General features: G+C 39.3%; 2 protein-coding genes across 3 annotated transcripts; one reads left to right on the top strand and one right to left on the bottom strand.

Moving 5' to 3' along the window:
* Positions 1 to 31: 31 nt before the first annotated feature.
* On the bottom strand, positions 32 to 726 carry LOC149736512 (selenoprotein H-like). The gene has a single exon (XM_089876771.1). It carries the CDS (start codon positions 724 to 726, stop codon positions 307 to 309), a length of 420 nt encoding a protein of 139 aa, XP_089732897.1. The 3' UTR covers positions 32 to 306.
* Positions 727 to 3,198: 2,472 nt separating this feature from the next.
* On the top strand, positions 3,199 to 12,605 carry LOC149736511 (uncharacterized). Of its 2 annotated transcripts, none has more exons than XM_089876704.1 (19): positions 3,199 to 4,325; positions 4,439 to 4,537; positions 4,776 to 4,951; positions 5,953 to 6,048; positions 7,244 to 7,416; positions 7,552 to 7,607; positions 7,870 to 7,937; positions 8,008 to 8,089; positions 8,399 to 8,521; positions 8,618 to 8,749; positions 8,976 to 9,238; positions 9,592 to 9,812; positions 10,207 to 10,308; positions 10,701 to 10,828; positions 11,232 to 11,439; positions 11,606 to 11,771; positions 11,871 to 11,945; positions 12,050 to 12,132; positions 12,373 to 12,605. In XM_089876704.1, exons 1-19 carry the CDS (start codon positions 4,151 to 4,153, stop codon positions 12,425 to 12,427), a joined length of 2,481 nt encoding a protein of 826 aa, XP_089732830.1. In that variant the 5' UTR covers positions 3,199 to 4,150; the 3' UTR covers positions 12,428 to 12,605. The 2 variants fall into 2 exon arrangements, with proteins under 2 accessions (XP_089732830.1, XP_089732831.1); XM_089876705.1 differs by having other exon boundaries at positions 3,208 to 4,325; positions 12,053 to 12,132.
* Positions 12,606 to 12,617: the final 12 nt, after the last annotated feature.

The following is a 12,617-nucleotide window of genomic DNA, read 5'->3' as shown; positions in this document are numbered from 1 at the left end:
CAGGGGAAAATTTCCTTGAAAAAAATTAAAGCTTGAAAATATAGAAATGAAAGCTATTTTTGTTGGAAAAGTCCAAAAATATCATTTTTATGCCCAAGAAAATTCGATTTTAGCATAAAAAGTCATGGGCTGGACCTCCTAACAATAGCAAAAAAATAACGAATTAAGGGTAACGGGGAAATTTATTGGAAGTATAGGACACATTTTTTGTTAATGTAAATAAATGTTTGACTTTAAACAATAGGTCCAAGAATGATGGTAATATTCCAAATCTTTGAGAAGGGTTAAAGGCCAAGACTATTCAGTTTATTTTTTAACACATTCCGCATTTTGAAAGCATTCAATAATTTCTTCCTTTGATGGAAATTTCAATTTTCGTGGTGGCCCCTTTTTAACACCAGACCAAATTACAGTTTCAATACCATCTTTTACAATGGAAACTTCAAAAGATTTGCTTCTTGGTTTTGTTGGGTTAATAGAACTCGACAAATTTGGTTCCACTGTCTGCAATGCATCTAACACTAGCTGTGCATTGCGACCATATACCCGTCAGGACTTGCAGTGTTCTATTTTCAGTTGTGCCATGTCTTCTTTTTTAGTTTTAGCATACGGTTCGTCGTTTACTTGGTCCACTTTTTCCGGTTTTACATTTTCAGACACGGAGATTTCGCCAGCAATTTCAGCTTCGGCAGCTGCACTTTTGCGTTTTCTAGCTTTTCTCGCCATCTTATAAGCAAGTTTACAATACAATTGAATTTATATAAAGCGCTGGCTAACACCACGTTGACAACAAACCAATGCAAATTTTTGAATGGAAATGAAATTTCACAGGGTTATTCCCCTTTGGCGCGAAAATTGGCTTTGAATCACGGTATAGAGATCTTAAAAAGTCAAAATTTACATCGATGAATTCGGACGTGTATTTTTCTTTGTTTGCCATTATCATGTTGCAATAATAAAAAAGCTATACTGTATTCGAGTGTATTGGGTAACTGCCATAACCGGGAAGACGTTTTTAGAGTTTTAAACACATTGTTTTTATCCGTATACTGCAAAAAGGAACTTGGTAATTCATCTTACATGTTATCAAATATTCCGATCGATTTAAAACTTCCTTCGATTGAATAATGAAAATAAAGACCACTTACCGGTATTTGAACAAACTGCTGGGCTATGGCCGGCGTTTTACTGATTAATATAAAAGACACGCTATATGAAAAATCGTTCGGCGTCCTACGTATTGTTTATTTATATGACGTGTCTATGGTTTAAAAGTACGAACTTGAATTCAACGATAAAAATACTGAAAAAATATATATAAAAAGTGATTTTTAGATGCAAAAAACACGCTTATGTCATGATAGTTTATATACACTGCATACTGTTGTTGTGCATATATACTTTTGGGGCGAGAATGTCTTGGTTTAAAACGTATTTTCTAAAGAAAAATTGGTTTAACGTTTTAGCTTTATACAATGTTATGTGGACAATTCCATATACGGTATGTCTCTCACGCATCATTCTTTTGATCATATAGGTCTCGATTACATGTGACTGGGTGGCAACAGCACAGTTTAAAAATAAACAATTACCTGATATTGGGTACTGCGACGGCTAGGCGCATGGGAAATGGTGGTCAAATTACAAATGAAGGTATAGAACATATATGACTGCTGGAGCACTTTTCGACGCCCGACAGGTTTCTATCCGGTCGACTTCTATGTCTGGGCGCTATCCAATGGACAATAACAGAACTACCGCTGGTTTCAATGCTTGGGGTCATGAGAAAGGCACACGCGGCGGGATTTTAATTACTTTCTAATCAGGGTCGGCATTCCAGAGACGACACATACCGCGAGGGTAGGTTTACATTCTCTTGTCGACATCAAAGCGACGACAAGAAGGCTGGACCTCCCGAAACCGCATCTAGGAATTTCAGCCACGGCTCGTGTTACGGGGCGTGGGAATAATATGCTCGATATTACAAGCATATCTTTTATAATGTCGAACCTAATCCTTAAGCAGCTTCATAAACACTGCGCATATAACAACTCTCTGTCTGTCTCGAATACTCATGTCGCCTGAGATATTGGGTGACCATCTCCGGTATATAATCAGGGTATGTTTATGTTGAGGGTTAGAAGCACTGACGTGTTAATACAGAATGTGTATATGTTGCAGTGCTGGTGTTATACACAAATATTAAGTATTTGCCCTTGTTATATGAAAGCGTAACTATAATTGGTTTGATAGGAAAGTTAAAGATAGATTTTAAAAGCAGTTATTGTTGTGATGATATAATTTCAGTTCTTACGGGTTAAATGAGTGCGCTACTACGAGCATAGAAGGTGAGTAGGCGGCTCATCTCTAGTGATTAAAGCACGGTCAGTTTGCAGGCGCCACTTTTGCCTCCGCAACTCATAGATCAACTTGCTCGTTTGCCCTAACTTTCGCATTAATCGCTGTTTAATGACGCTCCAGGTCGTATTTTAATAACCCGTTGACACGTCACGGCCGTGGACGGCCGCGGCGACCACGAGTCAAGGGTCAAGGCGCGCACCGTTCAACTAATAGCGAATCTCACGGAAGCGAACCTGGTTGAACCCCCGTCGCAATAGCAAAACATAGCAATCCGTTCTATGTCGTATAACAGTTATAATTTTACGGTATAGCGATACGGGCCTCTTGTTGAAGATTACTGTAACTTAACACTCGTGTCAAACCTGGATTATCGTTAGTCGTGAAGATCTCTTAAATTTCTTTGATTGCATATAAAATTATATATAGTTATGCCGCTGTAGAATGCTCAAATAAAATTTCTAATCAAGAGCGATCAAATGTTCAATGTCACATTTGTGACTATAGCAGTAACAAGTCCAAAGTTAGATTTTTACGTTTTACCAAATACTAACATGACAGGATTTTCGTTTAAATTATTTTAGCTAATGCTAAAACGTTTTTTATCATGTATAAAAAATGAGCGAGTGGACATGAATTTTAAACCTTCAACGCGCTGCAATGCGATGGCGATACAAGGACACGTATCAAAATCTACCTTAGGGCAAGCTTCCACGTTGCTGGGACGAACTTGAACGACCTCAACTGACCGATCGCCAGCCGTCCACCCATCGACGATAATATCACGTTCTTTTACCACCGACGAATTTTGTGTTCATTTTCGCTGTTCATGCTCGGACTGAACGCTGTTACAATTTTGAGGATTTCAGATGCACAGAAGAGACCAGAGCAGTGCATGGTAGGCAGCGGCAGCGATGACCACATAGCAATACATAGAGGTTAGGGTAATAGGAACAGTTTGCTGTATTGCATATCGGCCATGAGGAGTTAGAGTGAAGAAAGAGGTTAGAGGGAATACGATGCAATTTTAAGGCTTCAGATATCCGCGGCAACATTAGTGGAAGTTATAGGGCGACTACTTCGATTGACGGGTGATACGACTTCGGGAGAACACGAGCGACACGCTGTCAATTTAAAAATGAATTTTGAGCACGCCCTGCTCGACTGGCGGGGAATCGCGCGAGGAATTCGAAATGGAAACTTGATTACCTGGGCCTCACAGCCATCGTGTTGTAGCAGTCAGTTATTATTTCCGCTGACAAGCAATTGTGATCTCCGTTTAAAGCGAAAACGTTCGCCAAGATTCTGGACTGATGTGTGGTGGCACCTTTGCGGACGCCCAGTTCACGATTATAAATCAAGCCGTACAGCACAATGCACCAGAAAGGGTCTGTTAAAATCGAACTGATGTTCAGGTAAAAATATACGGTCAGTTGTATGGCAGTATGTTGTGCGTATAACAGGGAGTTAACAGAGTTTTAATTGGGGGTGATCGCAAAGTTTATAAGCGCATAGATGAGAACTTCCGTTAGTTTCTGCGGAAATACGTACATTAGAGTCAGTGAAAGGCTTAGACATCCGTATATGCTAAAGGTTGACGCACATTAGGTGATTAGCAGGTTTACGTTAAAACAATTGTACCAATATTTTTGCATTGCATGTCGTTTAAAAGCAAAAATACATATGCATGAATACATCAGTGGGCGCTTTTCAGTTTTTAGTTTACGAAAACTGTTTTAATTGGAAATTCAATCTGATACGGTAAAAACTGTTTTTGGTTGGTGCTTGCAAAATGGCCGACGTGATCCCGACTCTAAAGTCTCCTGAGAGGACAACCATTGTTCAAAATCTGGCTGATCTCCTAGCACGGGATGCAGCGGTCGTTTCCTCTTCGGACGACGTCAGTGAAAACGAAATACTTAAGGAAGACGGGGTGCCCGAAATGCACGGGGCGTCTATTTATTCCGGTAAGCGACCTATAGGCCTATAGACCTGTGTGCGTCTTTGGGTAATTTCCTCTCGGATGGAAGACCAAACCGCCTTTATAATTTACAGCCTGAAACTTTTCTCGGTATTTTAGAGAGACCGCGAACAGATCACCAGGATAGAATGGAGGAGGATCAACCGTTTGATCTTAGCACGCGACGAAGCTCAGCGTCGGACATTTTGCCAAGAGAAGGTAATTAAAACTCAATACATTTTAAAAATATAACACTTTATACTATACAACTGTATTGTAACTTTACATAAAAATTGTGAAAGGAATTAGCAGTTTTGTTTTTTACATTTTTGTGTTTTTTTTTCATATGCAATCATTGCTCCAATAATGCTGCGCACAAATAATATTTTAAAATATTCCAACGAGGTCCCCCCTTTTAAAACTAAACCCTCGTTTACGTTGAGTTGTTTATTAACAGGGAAACCGACAACCGGACCTGATCCGAGTGAAACCGACGTCTCAAACGATGAACACTACGAAGCAAATACGAAGAAAGGCGAATTTAGTCGTTACCTTAACGGCATGATGTTAAGTCTAAACGACTTGCGTCTCCGATGCCTTCTATGCGATGTTATATTTAAAGTTCAAAACGAGGTAGGGTTTTAGTGGTCTTCAGTAAAGGATACACTTATAATTACGGACGCTCGGGCTATGCGACCGGGGTCTATATGCACAACCTTTTATCATACATGAATAACTCCTGGGATCAAGAACATTAATATAGTAGGGTGGGAGAAGACACCTTTTCATTCTATTTTCTCGACCCATTTAGTAAAAAACAAAAAATATTAAAACAATTATAAAACCGCATTCCTACGACTCCCATAGACCGTTGGTAAATGTTTAAGACGATCAGGATATTAAAATATTAAATGCTAGAGGTGACTCGTCTTCCCCCTATATTGTGTATAACGGCAATGATGATAAAGAGTTTTAACATACGGTCGGTCCTATACGCTCATATATGTTTAGTCGCTGCATATGAGTTTCCTGCGATAGGAGTCAGTATAGAAATCATCCAAAGCAAGACGGTAATGGTTTTTGGATATCCTGGATCGACAACACATTGTTATTGTTTAGAGTGATTCCCATTATAGGCTAAAAGCCGCGGCGGGTTTATTTATTAACTATTCACTTTTGTGTAAACTCCGATTTTTCAAGGTTTAGTTTCAGCTCAATTAGTGGAAGCCGCATATAACAAATTATAAACGTCCTATGATGTGCTTTGGTCTACGCACAATAAAAAGCGTGAAACTACACGGTGATATGCCAATCTCTGGTCTTCCGTAAAAATTATGGGCAAATTTGAAAATAAAATGTCTGGTGTTTTTTTCTGTGAAAAGGCAAGGACAGCGTTAGGGTAAAGTTAAGTATGGGATGCCGTGAGCTCCGATTCGCCACTTGACGGGTGAACAAGCAATACACGCCGGTGCAAGAACAGCTTAATGATCTCCGAGCGGGTTCTAGAATTCGACGCGCACACGGTTGATTACGTCTAACAGGATGCGCCCGCCAGTGAAACAACTTGAGCCGTCCATCGACGCCGATTGCATGTGAGTGCGTGTTTGATAAAGCTCACCATTTCTTTTTTTCAGACGTTCCACGCCCATAAGGCAGTAATGGCGTCTTGTAGTGAGTTCTGTAGGAAGAAATTTCTGCCCTTGTTGTACTCCCAAGACCACCGCGATTCGGTAAGTGGCATAATAAAGCCTAAACATACTTTTATCATAGCCATGCTTTGCCCCGTTGCTGCTTGATTTGCATATTGAGTGGTTACTCTTGGTATTATACGCAATAAACCCTTTGTATATGCACATATACATAACTTATCAGCTTGTACATATGTATTGGTTTGTACGACAATGCAAGTAATAATAATAATACACGATGATTAGCAGGTATAACGTTGGAAAGCTGGGCAATACTGCCCGCAGGATAAAGTCATATATTTAGCAACGACGGCTGCTCGCTCTCAAACGGCCAATTGAGTTCAAACCGAAAGCAGATTAGGCGAGCGCACATTTCTCTCCATTAATATTCAGTTGCTATTAAACAGTAACAGCAGTTTAACATGTGGAGGCATTAAAACCCTTTACTAAATTAACTCAAAGCGCACCTGCGCCGTGGTCCGTGTGAATTTCATAAAATAAACGAAAACTGATACCAACGCAATGAGATGTTTTTACCACCACAAAAAGCTACAGGTGGGCACAAAGTGGGTTGCAAAAATTTCGACTAGCTGCCATTGAGTTTCCCGTAACTCGGTGTGGGCCAGTGCGGCAAACAGGATATAAACGCGATTAGCTTGTGTTTAACCTGAAATTACAAGACACTAAAAGAGAAATGTTTGCAATTGCATTCGAACCCGTGTGGGTTGCTGTTGTGCTTTGCTTTCGCTGCCGTTTTCCTTCCATTACAAAGGCATTTTCCGTAACTCAATAGCGCTTCTATCCAAATTCCACGCATTTCGTCTGTCAACCAACTACTATCCAGGTTGGTAACGGTTAGGTAACGGTAAGCGTGTTATATGCAAACTTGGAGGCCTTAAAGTCGCGTCAGTACTCTGGTATAATATTCGCGCCGTCTAACTATTGGATATATAATAATAATAATAACTTTATTTGTCTCTTCGATTACGGTAGCGATGATTTAAAAATATTTTAAACAAAAAGACGGGATATAGCGACAAAACAACAGTTGTTAAAACACCCTTACAGTTAAAAATATATTTACATTTAGTTGGAAGAAAATAAGCGTGGCCGCTACAGTTAGCACATGATAGGTGTGAATATATCAACGGTTAAAGTAGAGAATGCGCAAAGGTGTCGGTACATATATACCTATTCTGCTGCCGCTTGGTATAAACCTTTTACATTGCTTCAACAGGAGATTTTGACACTGGAAATTCACAATGTATCTGTCCTTGGTTTCCGACTGCTACTAGATTTCATATACACCGGGCAACTGGACATAAACGATGTCACAGCCTCCCATATCGCACAAGCCGCTGCCACCATGGAAATGACAGAGATTGCTGACATTGTGGAAAAGCATGCAAGGTATACTGTTATAAAATAGGGTGGCGGCGACAATAAGATTTTTTAGCGCTTTTTTCATTTCGTGATATCTATAAAGGCATATTTAAACATATATAAAAGCAATTTAGTCTATAATGAAAGTTTTCAATTTTTAAGGGGTTCAATGAACAATTACCTTTCGAACTCAGATGGATCACCGTCAAAGCGAAGTGGTAAGTCGAGTGAATTAGATGTAAAAGAAATCGCTGTAAATAATGTAATACATAGCAGGGTGGGGGGAGATGAGACACCTTTAGCACATGATATACAAATATCCTGATTGTGTTTTAAGCAATTAACAACGGTATATCGGGGTCGTAAAGGACCGTTTTATAATTCTTTGAATGTTGCTTGTTTGGTACCAAATGGGACGAGAAATAGAATGAAAAGGTGTCCCATCTTCTCCCACTCTAAACTATATATTTGATCCCACAGAGCTCCACGCACGGTCGTTGCCTTTGCAGGGAACTTCATATTCGCAATCGCTAGATCTTTCGGTAAAGGTAAATGATTGCTGAATATTTGTAAAGCTTGCATTTTGACTTTCTGGCAGTTTATTTGTGTTGTTTTTAGCCGCATTGCAAGAAACGTACAAGCTGGAACGGAATGGACTCAGAGAGTAAAGAGAACCACTGTAAACCACGTCGATCATCGGGTCAGTTGCGCTTTTATTTGCATTGTTCGAAATCGGCGCCGTGGCACAGCAATGGCTTGCACGCCTGCCTCTTTAGCTCTCGGCTTGTGGGTTATACTATTTTACTAGAATGCGGGCACCAGTTGTATCAAACAAAACACCTCTGTTTCACCACCAAGTTGCCCACCACGCGAGGATAAATAGGTTACATGAAGTCATTCATTTATTAAATCAAATGATCAAAATGCATGAAGTAACTGTAAGTGGTGCAAATTTACCAAGACATACAATCCTCAAGTTTTAAAGAATATTGCAATCACTTTTTTTTAGATTCAGCGAGGTCAGTTCGCACACAAGAAATTGAAAGGGTACCTGCAGTAGACCCTAGGTCCCCGGAGCGTGGGAATCCTGAAATATTTAACCTTAGAAGCGGAAACGGAATCATAAACCAAGGTGCTCATAAAACAACCAGAATATGCCATTAGATATTTGAATAAAAAGATTTGGCGGTAATCTCGGTATGAACTTTGTATTTTTTTGCTTTGACAGCCAAACAGTTAAGCGAACAAAATGAAAAGACATTTTCTTGCGACGATTCGCATACTCAACACTGGAAGAAGAAGTATCACTATCTCGAACATGAAAACCAGCGCAATGAACGTAAAGAGCATGGCAGTAAAGGTAGCTAACTGATTATATGAATTCTTCTAATAGCGGTTATACCTTAGTAATGTTAAATAATACTCGATAAAATAAATAAATTGTTAAATACAGCTCATACCCCCATATATAGTACTCGATATATAACAGGGTGGGGTAAGATGGAACATGCTTTCATTCTACTTTATTACTAGCGGTATCCCATCTTACTCCGTATTAATATAACCATTTACTAATTGTTCCACAGGTGAATACGAACAAACGAGGTATCCTACAAAAGAAGAATCACAATACCAACAGTCGTTGCTTCATTATAGCAAGGACAATTCGCCTAATGCTCTCGCACCTCAAATGGGCAGCGGCCGATCGCCACAACAAGAATACCAGTTCCGACTTCAATTCAATCGACTGTTTAACTGGATGCCGCCGTTAAGTGGTGGGGAAAATCTACTGGCGCAAAGGGTGTCGGCATTCATGCAGCCACAGTTGGCCAGTAAGCCGACGTTAGCGGTGAGTGATGCACTTTTTGTACAGAGAACTTTAGAGTCCTAGGTTGCATTGTACAGCAGTTTGTTCCGCCATGCTCACAAATGTATATGGTAACACACTCTGTTTCGACAGTTTCGTTAAACATGAACAGATTCGCCTGTTTCATTGCTCTATCCTCTACGTATACCCAGCGAATATTCCAATTTCGCATACCAATTTACCATAAAGACTCTATACCGTATAAACAAACAGTTTTTCTTTCATAGACTGAATACCATTTATGGAGTAGTGAATACCATTTTTTTCTGTTTTTGAAAAATAAAAAACGGCAAAAACTCTTGATGTTTCTATCTATAACTAAACCCCAATTTCAGCAAACTCAGTGGGCGAACTTTCTGCGGAAACAGCCGAACAACTACCAAATTCCGATGAGTTTTCGACCAGACGTTCTTCCTTTTCAACCAAACTTTCTTTTCCCCCGTGTGGACGGTACAGACAATCGAAATGGTTGGCGCGTGCCTTTCGTCCCACCTCCGGCACTAAGTGTGATAAACAACCAATACCAACAGTCTACCGCCACAGGAACAAGACTAAGGTGTGTTTTTATATCCGAAAAGAAACGCACTCTTTTTTCCCGCCGTAAACGGTTTAACGTTAACAAATTGAATGTCTTTTGTTTCTCGATCTATCGATGCAGCTCACACACACACCTTTAGAATTTTCGCAAATTTGAACAGTATAATTTCTGCCATATACATTTCAAAATTTCTTGCTCTATTTAATATCTATCTTAGAAAAATAGAGGTGAAAGGCAACTACCGTGTTTAAACACTCCATTTTAAAATACCCAAACAGCAGAATCGGTAAAAATTAGGTAATGAACATTTAAAGATTTATATAACCATAGCCGCGTTAAAGGCATATATTAGAAAAAATGGGATCGAATATGCTTACGGCATCTATTTTACCAAAAATATAAAAATCAACAGATCGCAAAGCTCAACCAACACTGAAGAGCCGATGAACGTCGATACCACCTTACCTCCGAAATTGGAAACCAAACAGTCACCTATCTACATTAACAGTGAAAGGTACGACAATCGGTCAATCGTAAGGTGGGGTAAAATGGGACACGATTTTATTCTCTTTTCTCGTTCCTTTTGGTGGTGGACAAAGAATATTTACAGAATCATTTACCTTAAACACTCTAAAAGAGCGTTGTTAATTGTTCAAAACACGATCGGGAATAATGGGATTTTGGTGCTGTATCCCATCTTCATCTTTCAAATATCCTAATCGTGTTTTAAACAATTAACAACGGTCTATGGAAGTCGTGAGAATACGGTTTTATATTTCTTAAAATGTTCGTTGTTTACTTTCAAATGGAGCGAAAGAATAAAACAAAACGGTGTCCCATCTTTCCCCATCCTTCTCTATAAGCTATCTTAGCAGTAAATTTAAAAGATTTTTGTTTATTTTTCAGCAATGAGTCTCTCCCAAGTTTAGAACCGATGAATACGATGAATGAACGGAGAAGTTCGGGCAGTGGAGAAGATAAATCAGATGACACGAAAAGCAAACCACCTTGTAACACAAGAGTTCGGGCGACAGGTGGTAAAGGAGATTATAAATAAATAAAATATTATTAACCTTTATATGATTTAAATTGGACCTGTTAGTTTAGGTGTAATATATAGAAGGCAGCGCTTTGCCAACTAAGGTTAAATAGCATTCTCTTAAACCCTTACGATTACATAAATGGTAGGCTGGGGAAGATGGGACACCTTTAGCACATAATAATATTCGAATATCCTGATCGTGTTTTAAATAATTACCAACGGTCTAGCGGATTCGATACGGTTTTCTAATTCTTTGAATTTTCTTTGTTTACTATACCAAATAGGACTAGAAAATAGATTGAAATGGTGTCCCATCTTCCCCCACCCTACTATACAACATTTTGTAGTTATTTTTATGAAACAATAAAACATTATTCTTTCTTTTGAATGATCAGGATCCAGTAAGCCGTACAAATGCGAATTCTGCGACGCTGACTTTAATCGGCCAGCTAACCTGAAAACTCACATGCGAATCCACAGTGGTGAGAAACCGTTTCAATGCGAAAGATGCAATGCTCGCTTCGTGCAAGTGGCGCATCTCAGGGCCCACGTCCTCATACATACAGGGGAAAAGCCATACCCTTGCACAGTGTGCGGTACAAAGTAAGTTATCCTGAATAGCTGTGTTTTTACAATGTAAAAACAATCCATAATTTTCAAGCTAAGTTCGATTTTCTTAATGAACGAGATAAACGGAATACTCTTTCAGACTTAAAGTATACGGAGACCAAATCATTTATTACGCATTCATAAAGTGCTGTGCTTTCAGGTTTCGGCACTTGCAAACCCTGAAGTCCCACCTTCGCATCCACACTGGTGAGAAACCATATTCCTGCCAAGAGTGCAGAGTTCACTTTCGCCACAAAAGTCAACTTCGTCTTCATTTGCGGCAAAAGCACGGAATACAAACAAACACAAAGAAAACTTACAAACAGGTAGGTCTATAGCTTCTTACACACAGCGCACCGGTATTTACATTTGCTGATTTACGCAACATATTGTCAATTACGTAAATGTATACGATCATTTAACAGGTACCCGGTCTCTGCAGCGCAGACATATGCGCACATATAAGAAGAGCGCAAGAAATTGCAAGATCTCAAACTAAAGTAAGCCGAATTTTGTTCCAATTCCGTACTAACACCTTCTTGTAGATATAGCTATTGCTGTCGAAATATGTACAAAACTCTTATTTAAACGGTACATTTTCCAGCAGAACTCCAACAATGCTCCATTTATGGAGCAATCTTCTTCGTGCAGTGAAGCCATCAAGCAAACTGAACAACACCCAAAAAGGTAAGAAAACTGCATGGCAGATTTGTTTATTGTGACTACCAGACAGATCATTCACCGTAACTTCACAAACTAAACCGTACGTTGGTTATACGTTTAGTTTTGGTACTTGCAAACAACACAGTACATGAAAGAGATTAAAGCAAACGAAATGTTAACATATGCGCCATGCCATGCAGATACGTTTTGACCTTGCTTAAAGTGATACACCAGTATGCATTCTCATTTATCTTTGTATTTTAGCTTTGACAACCCGGGGGAAAAGATGCGAGGTCTTAACACAGCTTTCTCTCATTAGTTGCAACTACATTTTCCACAACATCTCCGCATATATAGGCTATATTGTGACGAAATACTTGACACCTTATCTTGTTGTTTCTAATTCCGTATTTAATGTTTGTATATATTTTTGTCGCAGTTTGTTGTCGCAATCATTGAATTATTATGATCTTGATTAAACGTATTCATTGCCAGCAGCTTAAACGAAA

This window comes from Ciona robusta, chromosome 4 (assembly GCF_009617815.1).
Source record: "Ciona robusta chromosome 4, ASM961781v2".
Taxonomy (NCBI): domain Eukaryota; kingdom Metazoa; phylum Chordata; class Ascidiacea; order Phlebobranchia; family Cionidae; genus Ciona; species Ciona robusta.
The sequence above is the reverse complement of the archived record's forward strand: the minus strand, read 5'-3'. Positions and strand labels throughout refer to the sequence as shown.